General features: G+C 46.2%; 2 protein-coding genes across 4 annotated transcripts; both read right to left on the bottom strand.

The window, feature by feature from the left end:
- On the bottom strand, positions 1–9,778 carry LOC112317134 (RNA-binding protein 4B; the record flags this gene model as incomplete). 3 transcript variants are annotated; one of them, XR_008426090.1, is given in 5 exon segments in its annotated part: positions 1–190; positions 878–1,100; positions 2,609–3,267; positions 8,529–8,952; positions 9,645–9,778. XR_008426090.1 is itself a non-coding variant. In XM_053917945.1 (4 exon segments), coding segments are annotated over 2 exon segments (1,062 nt in total). In that variant the 5' UTR covers positions 8,941–8,952; positions 9,645–9,778.
- A 4,796-nt stretch (positions 9,779–14,574) lies between these two features.
- On the bottom strand, positions 14,575–17,731 carry LOC128780138 (spectrin beta chain, non-erythrocytic 2; the record flags this gene model as incomplete). Its single annotated transcript, XM_053917944.1, has 6 exons — positions 14,575–15,436; positions 15,761–15,803; positions 16,365–16,538; positions 16,837–17,057; positions 17,407–17,482; positions 17,574–17,731. Coding segments are annotated over 6 exons (906 nt in total), but the record flags the coding sequence as incomplete, so codon positions are not given.
- Positions 17,732–17,767: the final 36 nt, after the last annotated feature.

Genomic DNA, 17,767 nt, shown 5'->3' with positions numbered 1-17,767 from the left:
CAGAGATTCGTATCAGGAGAAAAGAAAAGTCAACTTAGAAGCATTAAATTAAGAAAGAAAACATAGTTGGTCACAAACTCCTTTGTTTACTGAAACATGAAGCAATGGAAACATCCCGGCAAAGGGGACCGCGCGGAGCAAGTTCTCATATATGACCGCAGCCCGAGGGTTCAGTCCACAATTATCCTACCTGAAAGAGAGCACAACACAAGAGGCTTACACAATGCCTGGAGAGCAGCTTGGCTCCGAGTGCAAGGGCCCTGGTCCTGTCCTGTATTCCAGAGGGAAAAGAGAGAACAAAACAAAGCCATGTCAGACTGGATGACACATAGCCCCTGCCAAATTACCCAGGAGTCTATTAGACTGTATACCTGTAGGGCTATACTTAACAGCTATAATAGAACAAGCAGCAATCTATCTGGAAGACTGCTGTGTTGGTGATAATTACACATTCCTTATTTTTTATCCAACTTTTAAGCAAGACAACCTCTGTGATACAAGGCTACTGTCATTATACCAAAGGGCATACAGATAATGTCCAGAACCATAATTTAACTTCTGGGTCCAGAAAAAGCAGAAGATTCCAAGATCTCAAATATGACAACTACACTACTTATTCTAAGTTTGTTTCATTTTAATCTTTCATAGTAAACAAGTTTTCAAAAATAATCAAATGGGGTATCAAGGAATGTTCATTTACCCTCCAATATACCTACATGTTATAGTCACAGATTTGGAGCCATAATTCTAGTAGTTCCCCTAATTGACCACATCTCCCTTACCAAATCAAGAGAAGAAATCCTGAAATTCTCTAATTCTTCCACCGATGATGGAAGCTCCAGACACCAATGGCTGGGGGGAAAAAAAGTTAACTCACACCAAGCTCCTCTACTTATTACAGACAAAGGGCCAAATCTTGGTCTTGATCTGTGCCAATCGACTTCAAAAGTTGTGATGTTCTTGAATCAGTTCTGCTAGGGTGAGACCCGAATTTGGATTCCCCAACAGTTCTGGAGTATTTCATCCTGGCAGCCTCATTAACATCAGGCTCCTGGGACTGCAACCAACTCAGGGTTATTCAGTCCGTTTGAGGTGCACACCTGGAAGGTAAGTTTCTTTAACAGTCATCACTAAAAAGAGGTTAGTTGAACAACCACTGCTTGCAGTCAAAAGTCACTTTAAAATACCTAGGCAATACCCTTTAAAGATGACATACACTAATTTAATATTTAACTGTGAAACATACTTAAAAGAAACAGAAGTATCTGATGGATGATTCCACCTTAGAGGCATATCCCACTTCATGGCAGATTCAGCTACTTTCAAAGTAAAAATCAATGGTAAACTGCACAAGCAGTAAGGTTATCCACTCATGCACACAGACATGCGCTGCTACATGAGAGTCTAGGGAAATCCCAGTCTTGTCATGGCCATACAGTTATCACCTGCCAGAAGTTCATGCCATATTTGCTTCTCACTATGAAAAGGGCAAATTCCTATTGCTTTGTTTTCTTCTAAACATATACCAAAGGAACCCTGGAAACTCAGTGGTAACTAAGCTTAACTTTGTTACTAGGCCTCCCATTCAAGTGACTCTCAATTTCAAGGTATTAGGAAAACCATGAGAATAGAAAGCTGTCATGATACCACGTCCAGCTGGATGAAGAGATTTATCAATCTCTAGATACTCCCAGTTATTCTTGCCATTCTAACATCTTTGGTATACATTTTCTGAAGTAGGAAAAATTAAATTTCCAGGGTCACCACCAATGAGATTTTTATACACATCAAAAAATTACCTGGTTTATCTAGTTCCTTTCAAACAAAAAACAAAGATTGCTGGAAAAAAATGGGAAGCATCAGGCTCTACGTGACAGCGTCACTGGCTCTACATGGCTTAGGTGCCCGTGTAGAATGAGATGCTCCAGATTACCAATTAGGAAGGGACTTCATGGGACAGTGGCATCAAAGCATTCTGTTTTCAAGCATCTTATAGAGAAGTAGTTTTATTAGCCAATTGGAAGTCTTAAGTTATAGTTAAAATTCTCACCCTGACATTCATTAACTCCTAAACTTGTACTCTTCATCTTAAAGTTCCACCGTGACTTTAGTGGAAAGAGAATGGGTTTAGGAGTCAGCCAGACCTGACTTTGAATTCTGGCTCTACCTCTCAATTACCCGATGACTTCAGGCAAAGTAGTTAACCTTTCTGAGGTTGAATTCCCTTCTCTGTAAAAAAGAGAACACATCTTAGAGGCTTATTGTGTAGATTAAATAATACGCACAGAGGGCACTCAATAAATGTTAGTTCTCTTAACTATGTTTCTGTAACCGAGATCTGCTTACACTCGATCAAAGAACAGTAATTTCACTAACAAAAGGAGTTTGTTCTCTCAGAAGGAAAAAGATGGAGTCATACACTAGAACCTCAACAGGCCAGAAGAACCTGACTTGAGGTAGAGAAATATTTAAGACTAACATGTAATTTCTACCTCTTTGATACTACTGTCCTGACAGCAAACAGGTGGCTTTAGCTTCCCCTATGCAGCATAGGTCTCTTTTAAGGAAACTAAATGGAGTCTCTTAACTGCACCCACCCCACTCTCACCTCCAGTTTTTAAAAGGCTGAGTACCGCGCTCGGTCCACATACTGCTCCCGCTCATACCGGGCCATGTCATACAGAGAATTCCGTGCAGCTGCTGAAGCCTGAGACAGCTCACTTTCTGGCCCATAACCGTAGCCCTCTCCAACTGTGGGGAGCACAGGTGCAGCACGTCGAAGGGGGCTCCTGTCCCTTCCATAATAGGAGGAAGTGGTGGCAGCGGCAGCAGCCATAGGACCTGAGTTCGGCAACAGGTGTCTGTCATAGGGATCAACAGAAGTGGAGTTGAGGTGACTGTTAACAGCTGTATTCTGGACTTGAGGCAAATGGGACATGTTCTGCTCTGCGTAGTTGTATGCAGAAGCTGCTGCTGCTGCTGCCACTGCCTCATACGAGCGGACCCGGTAACGCTTATAGTAGTCCAGTGCTCCATATGCATCGTTGTAATACACGGATTCCCCGTAGCCCACGGTGTAAGGCGTGCGCACTGCTCCGTACTGCTCATTATACTGCTCAGTAAAGTCTGCCACGCGACCTGTACGATCTACTGGGCATTCTTTGGACCAGTGCCCCTCTTTCCCGCACCGATAGCAGCCGCTCTGGTCTCCCATCCCGGGGGCAGTCCGAAGGCGGCTGGTGGACAATTGCACGTGCATTCGTTTGCCTTGAGGAAATAGACATAACATTTATTATAACTCATTGGCATTCTTTATCCTCCCCCAAATGAAAGTAAACTAGTTGGCATAAGACACACACACATACACACACTCCTGAGACCCTATTTCAGCAATCCCCTCTAAAAGAAGTTGAAGTTTTAATACAGGTAACAGGAAGTTTGACTCTTCACAGACCAGTAAATACTTTCTACTTACACCAGGTAGAACGGATTCCCTCCTACTTCTGTCCCCACAACTCCCCCATGTCAACACAGAAATCGAAAGTTTCCCCATTTCACTGCTCAGACTGTGAGACTTTTTTTTTGGGGGGGGGGAGGGGTTTATGAGACCGTGAGATTTTAACAGTTCAAAATCTGCCAATTCTTCCAAATCAAATACCCAACAAAAAACCTCAGTTACATAAGATTTTGAAAGTATCTTACCAACCTTTCCCTGACTTACTCAGGGCCACATTAGGCCTGAGCATTTACCGCAGCTTAAAAACCACAGCAAACTTCTGTCCATCTTGTTTCTTCCGGCCATTATTGCAGGTGTCACAGAAGGCTATGCTGGGTACACAAATCACACCAGGCTCATCATATGCTTTATCTTCAGTACATCTAGAAGTTATGAAGCCCTCCAGATTTCAACCTCATCCCCAATTTCCCAGCAAGGGTGACTCTATGCCTACTATGGAAAAGAAAACTACCCGACCAAGGTCTCTCAAGCAAGCATTAGATCTTGAAATAACACTGGTTTCTTAGGGACAGTGTACCCCCATGTAATGGAATGATTAGCATTTCATCCTGCCATCTAGTTTACAATACTTTATATGGGATTATCTACTGGTTAGAAAAATACAGCATTTGTCTAAAGCCCTCTGGGTACCCATACAAACAAGCTACATCCAGGGAATGACCAGCACTAGGAACAGCTAAGAGAAGAAACAATGTCTGCCCTGGGTTTGTGCACCACCAAGCCCAGGGGACCCTTACTGATGAAAGCATCCAAGGTCTTTAAAAGCAGTTTGAGAAAAGGAGTATTTTTGGCAGTATTTAGTCCCAAACTGCATAAGACTTTGGAGATCAAGTCAGTGCTTTTCAAATTGTAGCCAAAACACAGCCAATACAGACGTAGGGAACAGAGGTTTTGCATCACTCTTAAGGGCTACTCAGAATAAATCCCCCCTCCGCAATCAGCAAGTTGCTCTCTCTTTGACAGACCTTGTTCTGGATGCAGTTATGCGATAGGAGGCCTCGTGCTCCATCCACCATCCTGTTGGAAACAGCCCGATTCAGGACGGCAGCCAGAACAGCGCCATGCACTGACCCTGAGAGGGGAGCGGGTTAGTGCAGTAATACCACTTTAGTCAAACTCATTTCTGCCCAATGTGTAAGATTCCTACCACCCCAGTTTCCCCATAGTCACTGCCTCTAACTTAAAACCCTTTCTTTAGTCCTTGCCAGTACGTGGCTCAGTTGGTTGGAGCGTTATCCCATAAACCGAAAGGTCGTGGGTTTGATTCTGGTCAGAGCACATGCCTGGGTTGTGCGTTCTGTCCCGTTGGGGCATGTACAAGACGCAACCTATCGATGTTTTTTCCCCCTCTCTTCCTCCCTTCCCCCCCTATAAAATCAATAAGTATGTTTTCAATGAGGATTAAAAAAAAAAACCCAAAACACTTTCTTTAGCAGAAACAAAGGAACTCAGGTTTTCACTTCCAGCTGCTAGCAAGGAGGCAGCACCCACCTCACCACTGATACAGTCAACAGATACCAAACGGCATTAATTCTCTGAAAGCAGCATTTAGCCATCTCATTGTTTTCAGAGATTTAAAAACTCTTACTCTAATTCTTAGAGTTAAGGGCCACATCCCAGCTATGCATAGAACAGAAACACAGATTTTTGCCCCAGTTTATATCGCAAATGTAGACTTCACCATAATTTAGACTGCAGGATTACAACTCACTTGTTTTTCACCCGTGTACCACCAGGTGACATTAACCTGTGTGACAAACTGTGCTGCAGCTCTGAAGTCAGAGTAACCATGCCAATCTAAAAAGCAGCCAATCCAGAGACTTAGGAGTACATTTTGAAGGAAAAAGTTTCAGTTTAACTTGCTCTTTGCTTTTATAGATTCTGGGTGCATTTTTTTTTTTTTTAAAGAAACAAAACCCATTGATTTTTTTTCCCTGATGTTTCTGTTACTACGTTCAATCTTTATCCCAGCTTTATTTAGAGAGTGGAACTTCTAGGTTTATAAATATCTGTGGAAAATCTACCTCTTGTAGTAACTATCAAAAACACTCAGGTAAAATTCTTTTTATCTAGAACTAAAAGATCTGTAATACAAATGAGTTTTTTCCCCCACACAATCTTTCCCAAAATTGTAACTATGCTTTTAATTTAAATTCGCTGAAGTTCTTATAGTAATTGAAACATCCTGTGCTTCTCTATTAACTTAAGGAACCAGAGCAAAGAAAACAGAAAACTAAATTCTACCACTCTCCTACACTTGGAGAGAACAAAAACCTAAAAGATTTCCTTTGATCTTCAAAAGTTACTGAAATCCACTGCTGACATTTACCATAAAACTAGACCAATAAAGGTGTTTTCTTCTGAAATCTGGAATAGAAAAGAATATTAAAATGTTGAGGTGGGCAACTTGGGGTCCTAATTGCTGAATTCCTATCACATGCCAGGATCCAGAGGGCTAGGGATGTAGCTGATATACAATAGTTCTTGAATTTAATGCTTGTTTACATACTGAAGGGAAAAAACAGGCCACACCTGACCTCTTGCATATCGTTTCCAATTCAGCTGCCTGAACTGTTACTTGGAAGGCTTAAGCACTTCCAAAGGAAACTGTTTGCTAACTCATTAAGGGTGCAATTCACTGCTGCTTGTGGAGAGAAAGGAGATCCTGAAAGACCAAGGTCCTTTCAGAAGTCATAGAATGGAGGCAGAAGGCAGAGATCTAAATGCCAGCCATTAACACATAAAGGTTCAAGAGATGCCAAAGTGGCATTCTTAAGAAGCCACCTTCATTAGATAGGTGAAGAGGCTTTAATGAAAAATGTGATGAATTGGTACCTAGATTGTTATTTTCTGTAAAACTGCAACTTGTTATCTAATGTTAAACTTTCTCCTGTCCTCTGGAGAAAAAAGAGCTGGTTATAAAAATGGCTATGTGCGTAACTCAGAGTGGAGTGCTTTCTCCAGAGGGGTCAGGCTAAGAACATGAAAACCAAGTAAAGGATTTTTCTTTTCCAATGATGACATTTTAAAAAATCTTATGGGTCATGTGTTACTCAGACATCCACTTCCTAAAATAATTAAACCTGCTTTATTAAAACACACACACTCCTCCCAAACCAACTTTCCCCAACTAACTGATTACCATAAAGTATTTGTCTCTGTGCCTTTATTCAACTGAATATGAAAAAGGACAGGACATGCATAAGGACACTACTAGAGTATCTCTGCAGTTTGTACCTGACCTCCACCTGCACTCTTTTTACACTTTGCTTACTACCTGTCAAGCAAGAACGGCCATTTCTCTCTTCCACTGTCCATTCATGATTCCCTCCCCTATCAAATGAAAATATTTTTAAAGCTGTCTGAAGTGCAACACCTTTACAAGATAATAAAAACAAACATAAACAAGAATACCGCAGGGATCACTAATTCTATTTTATAAGTGGGGAAGATAAGCACAGAGAGATTAAAACACTTGTCCAAAGTTATATGAGTAGTTAATAGTAGCAAGCATCTACTTTTGCCCCAAGGTTTAAAAAGCAGCTAAAGGCCAGGGCACCACTGGCTGTGAACACAGACATCTGGTGCACTATCTGCAGTCTCCACTATTTGCAAACTTTCTTACCCGTCTGTAATCAATTTTCCTCTTCCATTTCTTTTCTCCCTGTTTTCCAGGTTTAGCAGAGGACCTTAAGTACTTCTTAACAACCCTTTTACTAGCACTCAGAAAGTGATGTTGATTTATGGCCCTGAAAAGTGGCTGTAAATCTCTGGTCCAGGATTATACTGTCAACAAAAACCTTGTAAAACAGTGCTGTCCAACAGAACTTTCTATGACGCTGGAAATGTTCCATACTAATACAGCTGCCATTCACCTCATGCCTTCTGAGTGCTTGCAATGTGTGCAGTACAATTAAGCTGAATTTTAAATCTTATTTAAAATTTCAATTTAACAGTTACATGTGGCTGGAGGATATCATATTAGCACATTTCTAGAGTCATTGGACAACCTCCTGTGGTATTAATGACGACATATGTACCTTTATTATTGGTATAAATAACACGTTATTTGCTAGAATATCTTACTGGAATCTCTTTAGAAGCAGGACCATCATTCGCATTCAACCTAAATTGTTTTAGAATTTCTTTTCCCTTAGTTAAATAACAGGTGGAGCAGAATACAGTCAGTCAGTCCCTGACTTACGATGGTTTCATTTTATGATGATGTGAAAGCGATATGCATTCAGTAGAAACCGTATTGAGGATTGTGATCTTTTCCTGGGTTAGCAGCATGCGTTACGACACTCTCATGATGCTGGACAGTGGCACCCCGGCCACAGCTCCTAGTCAGCCACATGATCACGAGGGCAAACAAACGATACCCTACAGTGAGGCAGTAAATGCATTTTAGTATCAACTTATGATATTTTCAACTTCCAATGGATCTATCATAAGTTGAGGAACATCTAGTCCATGGCATGGATTTTGGCTCTGCTTGAGCTGAACAAATTTGAACATTCAAAAGATACTCTCCCAAATCCAGATCCACCACCCGGATTTATAACACAGCGATTCCTCCGTATGTCTTGGTACCTCTTTCCCGCTACAACCCACGGTAGTAAAGAGTATAAATCCTACACATTTTAACTCTCAAACATAAGGCTTCCTGGTCATAACAAAAGCATCAAGTAAGCCACCACTTCCATCCTCCCTTCTCCCATGAGGTGCTCATTTGCCCATGCGGCTTAAACTTCCAACAGCACTGAAGTGAGCGAAGCCTGAAGAATAAACCCACAGTTTGTGATTCTATGCAGTTGTCGACGACCTAAAAAGGACCTGGCAAGTCTGGAAAGGAAGTAATTGTGCATAAGAGTGGTTACATACAATGTATTACTTCCAACTAAAACAGACTGGCAGGCACCACCCTACCGGCCTCATGGTCCTGTGTGCTTGCCCATGTCTTGAGCTAGACCCTACTCGGTTCTGACACCCAGACCCCAGAGCAGTTCACCTTGAAACTCTGTGTTGTCCAGGCCCCTGATGGCCTCCACCGCATCCTCTGCCCGTTCCATGTGTACGAAGGCATAATCTTTGACGATGTCACATTCGATGACTGGACCGTACTCCTCAAACTTGGCCCGAAGCTCCTGGTTGGTACAGGTGGGACTGATGTTGCCCACATGCAATTTGGTTGAAGCTTTGCTCTTATTCTTGCTGGCTTCCACATTGATGTTCACCCCGTGCAGCTTGTAGTGGTGCAGGTTGCGAATGGCATCCTCTGCCGCCGTCTTGTCCTCTATGTGCACAAAGCCGTAGTTCTTAATGATGTCACATTCCAGCACCTTGCCATACTGCTCGAAGAGTGAGCGAATCTCCTGCTCTGTGGCCTCCCGCGGCAGGTTTCCGATGAACAGCTTCACCATCCTGACAAGAGCCTGGGAGAGAAGAAAGAAGATTTCCAAAAGTTAGGGGTGGAGCAGGCAATCTCAGTGCATTGCCTTTGGTTTACTCTTCCACTGAAGTTCTTGGCAACTTCGAGACCTTCACACAGATGTCCATTATTTTTTCCTCAATACAGAAGGAAAGGTTTGTCCTGAAGGAGTAGTGTGAGCTGTGACATGAAAACGGGGGGTTAGGGGTCAGCACGTACTGCATTCTCTACCATCTCCATGAAATGAGGCGCCTTTAAGTAGCACGGTTAGCTGTTTTACATCTTAAAATATTCTCTGTGGGGCAGGAAAGAAAAGAGCCCAAGCCTGGGCCAAGAGACATCTACCTGAGTGTCCCTGGTCACAAGGTTTTGGAGGGAAATCTGTGTACCTCTCCTACGTGAGGATTCACCTTTCAAAATACTCTAAGAATAAAAAGGTTCCCTTGGCCCCAATCCGGAAACCCCCCACACCCACCCCAGAAGCACAACCTCCAGCTTCTTCGCCCCAACAAAGACTCGACCCGACCCCTGCCCCGCCCCCTCTGGAGACCCAGCCCCACCTCCTGCCGTTGTCTTCCCCGGACCTCCCCCAGAGAAGAAACCCAAACCCAGGGCCACTTCCGTCCGCTGAGACCCGGCCTGGCCCACTTCATCTCGGCCTCGGGCTCCCCACACACCCACAAGACCCCCTCCTACCTCCGAGCGGCGGTGGCAGTGGCGGCGGCTCCCGCGTCAGAGAGAACGCTACAAAATGGCGAAAGCCGCTCGAGCCTCGGCGCGACCCGGCCCTTTCTCGCGCGCCAACTCACGCACGCGCGAGTGCGCGCTACCTCTCCCCTCCCCTTGCGGGCCGGACGACCAATCCCACGGCTGCATGTAAATAACTGCCCTAAGGTTCGGCTCCCAATCGTCCCGACTCGGGGGCGTGGCCAGCTGGTGACGGCACCGCGGAGCGGAGGTCAGCCCGCCCTCAGCCCTGACTAGCCAATCAGCACCCTGGAAGGGGGGGGTCGTAATTCGTACGTCACAAGAGCTCCGGACGCAACCATTGCCTTGGTGAAATCAGAAGGCCGGGGTGTCACTAGCCATCACAATGGATGGTGCTATAAGGGCTTGCAGAAGCGGGGGTGGGGGCCGGCAGCTGATGACAAACGGTTATCTCACTGGGTCCCCTAAAAAGGGGCTTTCTTAGCGGGCCGGCCAACCTCTAGTACAGCTTGGGACATTTTAGAAATACAGACGCGCCACATTTTAAGCAAATCTAGTCATTTTTTGTAGCGTTTTAAACATAATTAAAAAATTATTTTTCATTACAAACATGTTATTCACTAGTGATGAAACAGAACCAAAGACGGCAGAGCTGGGGTGGCTCTACAAAGCATTCTATGCAGGCTACCCTTAGTCATGTTCTGTTTGCTCATGTATGTACGTGGGCTGGTTTTCTCTCTCCAACAACTGTGTGTCCTTCACAGTTCCTGGCCTGTGGTGAGCACACCAAAGTAATGCTTGGTGCAAAGGCCCAGAGAGGTTCCTTGATTTGGGTGTGGGGCGAGGTCTTCATGTCCACACCAAGCTGCCGGACTAGGCAATAGTGAGTCCCGGGGCACTTTCTAGCGTTCGAAATTTAGCTGTGGTCCAAGGGCACCTCCTGGTGGCAAAATGGAAACTATTTAGTGGATTACTCACTGTCACCGGCGAACAAAGAATAGACGTTTATGAAGATTGATGGACCAAGTTTATCTGGGAGTAGAGCATGCCTCGGTGATTGTCAATCTCCATTCCTCACTTGTGGTGGTTCCCTAGAATCTTTTCTGATACCATCAGGCACAAATTCCTGAGGCTGCCCTCTTCCTCCCCAGCTACTTGTATATGTTTCTTTCACTGAGTTCTTTCAGAAGAGGCACCATCCTTGCAATTTTAACATTCATGCTTGTTTCCCACATAATTCTATCCACCTCTCTCCTTCCCTTCTCCTCCCCGTCATTTCCAGTTTCTCTCTACAGTCAGACTTTTAAAACACGTGTAGGGACCTCCTCACCCATTTCTGAAATAGATTTCAATCATCTTCACCATTCTGACTTCTCAAAAGGAGGGTCTGAACCTACTGTCACCCACCTTCATACACTGTTTTGGGTTCTGTTCTCCTTTCCAATTCTCAGAATTTCCTGAGGTCACCAAAACTAATGTCCTTTGGACAGTTTTCACCATTTTTAAAGTTTCATCTCATTCACCAACCTTTTGCCCTCTGTCTTTATACTATTTCTTCCCAAAGCTCTGACCGCACCATTCTATTTCCTTCTCCCATCTATTTCCGTACTCTCATTTATTCCCTTTTATCTCCTCCCTCCTTCGCCCACAGGCAACCATTCTAATGAGTTCGATGGGTATTATTTTGTTTGTGTTCTTGCAAGGTATGTCTTTTTAGTACACATTTGCTTTTTCCATTTAAAAACTGTTTTTATGTGAAAAATTTCAAAAAGGCACAAATAGAGAATATTATGATGAACTCCTGTGGACCTTTTACCCAGAATAACAATTATCAACATTTCGCTCATACTTTATCTATCCCCTCTACTTTTTTTGGAGAGGAGGGGCTGAAGTTTTTAAAAGCAAATCACAGACATAATGTCATTTCTCTTATTAGAACTTCAGGATTTGCCTCTAATTAGAACATCCAGTGTTATTTTTTATTATTATAAAAATAATTTATTTTTACTATTAATTTTATTATTGTTACTATAATTAATGTTATTAGTAGTATGTACAGGATGCTTAAATACCATTTCCATTATTGATATTTAATAATTTATTATTAGTATGATTAATAGTATTCTTTGTTAATATTAATATTTCAAATTTCCCTCAGATTGTTGCAAATGTCTTTTTACAGTTGGTTTCTTCTAATATGGATCTAAACAAGGCCCACTGATTGTGGCTGTAGGTAAATTATTGTAGTTTATGTAAATGTTTATGTAAATTGTGTTGTAGAACTCAACACAATTTTTTTCACCGTTTCCGTTTTCACTAAGTGCTATGTTGTTGTGTCATATGTGACCACTGAGTAAATAGTCTGTAGCGTACAACCACTGTATCTTACCTATCCATCTCTGGGTGTGGGGTAGCAGGTTGCCTCCAACCCCCCACCGTTGTAAACGAGGTTGGAATTAACAACCTTATGTTAATTCCGAATGCCCTAATGGGTCCATGCGAGAATTTGGGGGAGAGCAAACCCACGGTAAAATTGCTAGGTTTTTGTCCGGAAAAACTGCACCGTGTGCCCTCCCACCCAGAGCGCACGAGGGGCCCTGTGTGTCAACGTCTGTGCTAATGTTTGACATCATCCGGTTTCTTAATTTCTGCCCATCTGATAATAAAGTGACACATAAATGGTTGCTTTAATTTGCATTTCTCTGATTACTTGGTGTTTTGGGTTTACTTTTCTGTGAATTTCCTATTCATATCTTTTGCCCATTTTCTTGTCAACTTGCAGGATTTTCTCATATATTCTATGTATTAGTATCTCATAGGTTTCGAGTATATTCTTTTATTCCACCAAATTGTTACCTTGGTATCCTTTATTGAACAGAAGTCCTTATGTTTTATGTAATCAAATTAACCAATTTTTAAAGTTTTTGCTTTTGAAGTTTTGTGTAAGTTTTCCTTTTCTACCCCCTGAGTCACATATATATTCTCCTACATTTTCTTCTATTAACATTAATGTTTTCACCTTTCACATTTAGGTAGTCCATTTTTACCAGTGCCGCTCCAAATAGAAATATGTGAGCCACAGATGTAATTTAAAATGTTCTAGTAAACACGTTTACAAAGTAGTATGAACTTTAATACTTTTGAAACCTAATATAACTAAAAGATCATTTCACCATATAATCAATATAAGAATTCTTAATGAAATATCTTAAATTCTGTTTTCCCTCTTCAGCCTTTGAAGTCCGGTGAGCAACTTCACACTCACAGTCCGCCTCGGCCACGGCTCGCGGCGGCTGTGTCAGGCAGTGCCAACCCAGCCGTTGCTCTTGGAGGCGTTGTTAGGTAAGAATGCAAACATATTTTTCTCTAATCGACATTTTTGTCTGTCCAAATGTCCCCACTGATGTTATTGTCCCCACTGGTGCCTGCGTTATTGTGGCTCTAACCTGTCTCATGTCCCTCCCTGCTCCATACCATTCTGCCATCTTTCTTGGAACTTTTGTTCCACTTAATGTGTGACGGTGTCTCCCAAGACTTACTTCCTGACCTTGTGCTTATCCCCTTGTACGTCCTAGCCTTCAGGCTGCGCGCACTGTGGGAGCTTCAGCTGCCACGTGCATGCACGCGGCGCCCAAACAGCATTTGCGTGCCTCCTCCACCCACGACTGGTTGCACTCTGCGGCTCCTTCGCCTGGCTGCTGTTTTACACATTAGAATGATCATTTCTCCATTCATTTCTCGCACCTATGTACATTTCCTCCTAAAATTTCCAATTATTCTCCCCCCCGCCCCCATGCTTGCCATCCTGGCGTGTAAATACCCAGATTCCCTGAACACTCTACAATGTGTGACTTTTCCTTCAAATAGTGAACATTTATATTTGTACCCGAAGAAAAAGAGATTGTGGCGTCGATGTATTCTTCCATTCAGTCCCATGACAGATTGTTCTAGTTACCTTTATCTACATGTTTCCTGTGGATATATCCTTGTTTTTCTTCAGAGAAAGGGGTAATTATTTTGTGGGCTATCTGGTCTACCAGATCTCCCGTTTGGAGACCATTCCGAGGCTGTGTTGCGCTGGTCGTGGGCCCGCATACACCTGACCCTGTCGTTGTCATGGCTGATGATAGTCAGGCTCAGCCAAGGGCCTTGGCCAGTAACACTAAAGATAGGGCTGCTTTCCTGGAAAGATCATCTCTGAGCCCCGAGAAGAAACGGTTGTTTGTGTGGGAATGGAAACAATGAAAGAGCAAAGTTTTTCCTATAGAAAGCCACCAAGGCCACATTGTCCTCAAACCTCTAATTGCCAAGCCAGAGACAAGGGAGATTCCTTTTTTATACTTCATTAGATCTAGCATATTCTCCTGTGTGTATTTGTATATTACACAAGGAGGATGTACCTCGTGGCTTCCCAGGGTGTCATCATTCTATTGGTCAGTGGACTTGGAATCTGCCATCTATCTGATCCCTGGGTGAACGCCCTTGACCCTCTCTACTGGGCAGGGCACCGCGTTTCTGCTCTGCCCTCCGCTGTCGGGCTGAGCAGTGGCTGAGACTAGGTTGTGGCCATGCTCGTCAGTCTTTCCTTTTTTTTTTTTTTTGTCTTTAGTTTTTGAAAACAGTTGAGACTCATGAGTGAAGAAAGTTGTACACCAGGGAAATAGTTGTTCACTGCTTTTTGACGTTAATCTGCTCATTAACATCATCCTGACCCATGGTGAACTTCTTTGGTCAAAAAAGAGGCTTGATATTGGTCAACTCAGCAAACCAGAGGCCATTATCAAAATACTGTGGTTCCCCAAGGGCTTGGAGGCTGGGGACAGACTGGAAACTTGACCCATCGGAGACCAGAGCCACAGGGAAAAACAGGGCACAGCAGAGAGGCTTGTGGTCGGGGAAGCAAAGACACTCAGAGGCAGTAAGAGAAGCTGAGCTGTTTAATCACCTCCTCGGCCAGACTCAATCAAGGCCGTGGTTGCCCCTGAACAACTCACACCTGGACGCCACTGAGAGTCGCTGGAGATGGAGTGGCCGCTTGAGTCAGAGGATGAGGAAGGGGGGGCAGGGGGAGCTTCGGCGTCTCTGACTCCATCATCCGGCCATCTTGCCCCCAGGTCCTGCTTCAGCTCTTAGAGGTTCCTGGCTGGTCCCCAGGGGCAAGGCACCAGACGGCGTGCCCTAGCTGTGGTGGGAGAATGACCCTGAGGCAGGGGCAGCCATTCCCCATGTGGCCTATACTGAGGGTGCGGCACTGTCCGCAATGTGGTGGGGATAGAGGTGTAAGGCTGGGGAAGGAGGGAAACGGGGGAGGAGTGGAGTTGGGGGTTGCCTGGGTCCCACCACCAGTCTGGAGTTAAATAGCAGAAGAGAAGGGCTGCCCTCGGGAACACTGGCTTGTCCCCACAGACAGTTCCTGGTGATGGGCTGACCTTGGCAACAGACCCTAGCAGCAGGCAGTTGTCCTGACAAGAGGGTGGTCCCTGTTGACAGTCCCTGGCAGTTTCCTGAACAGAGGGAGGGAGCTGGCCTAGGAGTCTTGCCCCCAGCTACTTATTCTTCTTGAAGAAGCTGAAGCGTTTTTCTCGCTCTCGTTCTCTGCCATCCTTGCCGCGAAGTACCACAGGCCCCTCAGCCCCGACTGGCGACACTGGGGGCATGGTCATGGCCCGCGTCATGCCCCGGGTGGCACTGGGCACCGCTGGCTCTTCAGGTTCTCCGGAGGCAGAGGACGCAGCGGCAATGGCTGCATTCACCACCCGCAGCCACGAGCTCATCTCTGCCTACAGGGAGCATGGAAACACAGCTTTAAGGTCACTGTGCTGAGGCAGCCAGCGGCCTGTGGACCGCAGGGAAGTGTAAGAGGAGGCGGCAGAAAAGCGATTTGACTACTTCATCTCATTGGAGGAAAAGACCCCTTAAGAGAGGGAACGTGTTTTGGTGCGGCCTTCACAAACATCCAGCTGGCAGATGGTGGGCTGTCTGATTTTATAGAATGAGACACTTAAGGAAAAAGAGCGAAGAGGAAGAAAGGGGAAGCTGCAAGAGGAGGGCTCCAAGAATGGCAATGGAGCCCTAGGGATGTGGGAGGAGAGAGGGCAGCTCACCTCATCCTTGGCTTGGAATAAGTATTCTTTTCCATCCTGTAAGCTGTTGGGAGAGAGAGAAACCTCAGGGCAGAGCTGAGAATTTGGACTGGCCCGATCAGTGCTGGGGAGGGTTCGGCTGCCACCCTGAGACCAGGCTGGAAACCATGCCTGCTGGGGCCTCAGGGCCAGATCCTGTACTTCCTGCACATTCTTCAGATTCCCAGGACAGTGGAGGCAAATCCTTCTGGACTGGCTGCGGAGGACCAGGGCGAGCTCACTGCCATCCCAGGGCATGCCTCCAGCTCTGGTTGCTTGCTGTCAGGCCAGGGCAGGCCCCTGGAGTCCCCGGAGGCAGGGAATGCCAGCACCCTGTCCTCAGATATCCCATCCAGGATAATTTTTCAGCTTGACATTGTCAGCCATCAGGCCTGAGTCTGGAGTTCCTGCACCCCTTAGTGTAGAATACAACTGGATCTGTGCCCGCCCCCTCCCTGTATCTCTGTCCCCAAATGTCCCTGACTCTGTAGCTCTCTATTCCTTCTGGCCATAACCCATGGCTACCCTTCACCTTGTATCGCTCTGACCACCCCCTCCTGTCCTGAGGGCACGGCTGTGTTCCTACCCCAGCTTGAAGACGTGTTTGCGCTTCCGATAGTCAAAGGCGACACTGCCCTGAGCCCTGGCCAGGCTGACAGGCACTTCCCCGTGGTATGGCACTCCCGCACTGGCTGCCTTCGCATCCTTGTAAAAGCCGAGGCTCCCGCGCCGCAGGACGCAGTACACATTCTGCCAGGACCTGGGAGGGACGTGGTGCAGGTGATGAGGCCAGAGAGGCCAACTGACCAGCTTTTGTGGGGCTGGTCACTCTGGGAAGACCATGGGTGTTATAGGACTTCCTCTCCTGTCCTCGGGCCTGTCATCTCCACATGGCTTTCACCCGAGGCCCCACTCTGCTCCTGAGCTCTACCCTGTTACCCCTCCTAGAGCATACTCCTCCTGCAGTCCCCCCCCTCCCTCCAGGAAGAGGTTCCAGGCTAGCTTCCTCAGAAGCCAGTGACAGGAGAAGGCAGGCGCTGTGTGGCCAGCCCCGGTACCTGTTGGCTGCCTTCTTGCCAAAGGCCTCCATCTCCTGCTTGCGGCACAGCATCCCCTCCATCTGTTCCTGGGCGGAGAGCTCTGGGCCTCGAGGGGGCAAGGTGGCAACCCGGGCTGACTCGGATGACCTGCTCTGGGGCATGATAGGAGGGGCTGAGCCCTGTGTCCGGGTCTGCCTGTCTTCCTGTGGCCCGTTGGCCTCGTCCCCTGTGCCGGGGCCCTGTGGGGAAAACAGTGTGTCAGAGGATGAGGTGGCAGATACCTAGCCTGGATGTCATGCAGCCTGAAGTCCAAGAGCTGGGCCTTCCGCCCCCAAGTTTCCTTTGGGTCTCTGCCCTCTCCGGTCCCCAGTGTCCCCACCACCCAGCTCATACCCGTCTCTGCCTTGCAGATATCAACACCCACAACCTCCAGGAGGAACTCACAGGCTGCTCGGGGAAGCTGCCCTGCCCAAGTCTCTGTTGTCCCAACAGGGGTCACAAGGACAAGAGCTGTAAGATGATGTGCGGCGTGGCGGGGGGCGGGGGGGGCCTGCGATTCTGATGGGGCACATGGGGCGGCGGGCTCACCGGTGGAGACTCTCCATCTGTGCAGACTCCATTAATGCTGGCGGGCTGTGTAGATGCTGGTGGCTGGGGGTGGCTTCTGGAATGGCAGAAGGTGACACAGAACGATGTAAGTCCTTGGATAGCTTAGGTTCAGCCCCACCCACCTCCCCAAGCATCCCAGCTGTCACCTGTCCCGGGAAGCATTGGGAGCTGTCCGGCCATCCACCAGGACCTCTTCGGGAAGACTGGCTGTGGGCTCTGGAGCAGGGGGCTGTTTCCTCCGTTCCTCCTCCTCCCTCTTTCTTTTCCGCTCCTTCTCCTGCTCCTCCAGCTGCCAAAAAAGTCTGAGGTCAGGGCATAGAAGGTCTCATTTAAGAGGACC

This window comes from Desmodus rotundus, unplaced genomic scaffold, assembly GCF_022682495.2.
Source record: "Desmodus rotundus isolate HL8 unplaced genomic scaffold, HLdesRot8A.1 manual_scaffold_534, whole genome shotgun sequence".
In the NCBI taxonomy this organism is placed as follows: Eukaryota; Metazoa; Chordata; class Mammalia; order Chiroptera; family Phyllostomidae; genus Desmodus; species Desmodus rotundus.
Note: the sequence above shows the minus strand (reverse complement) of the source record. Positions and strands in the feature narration are given on the sequence as shown.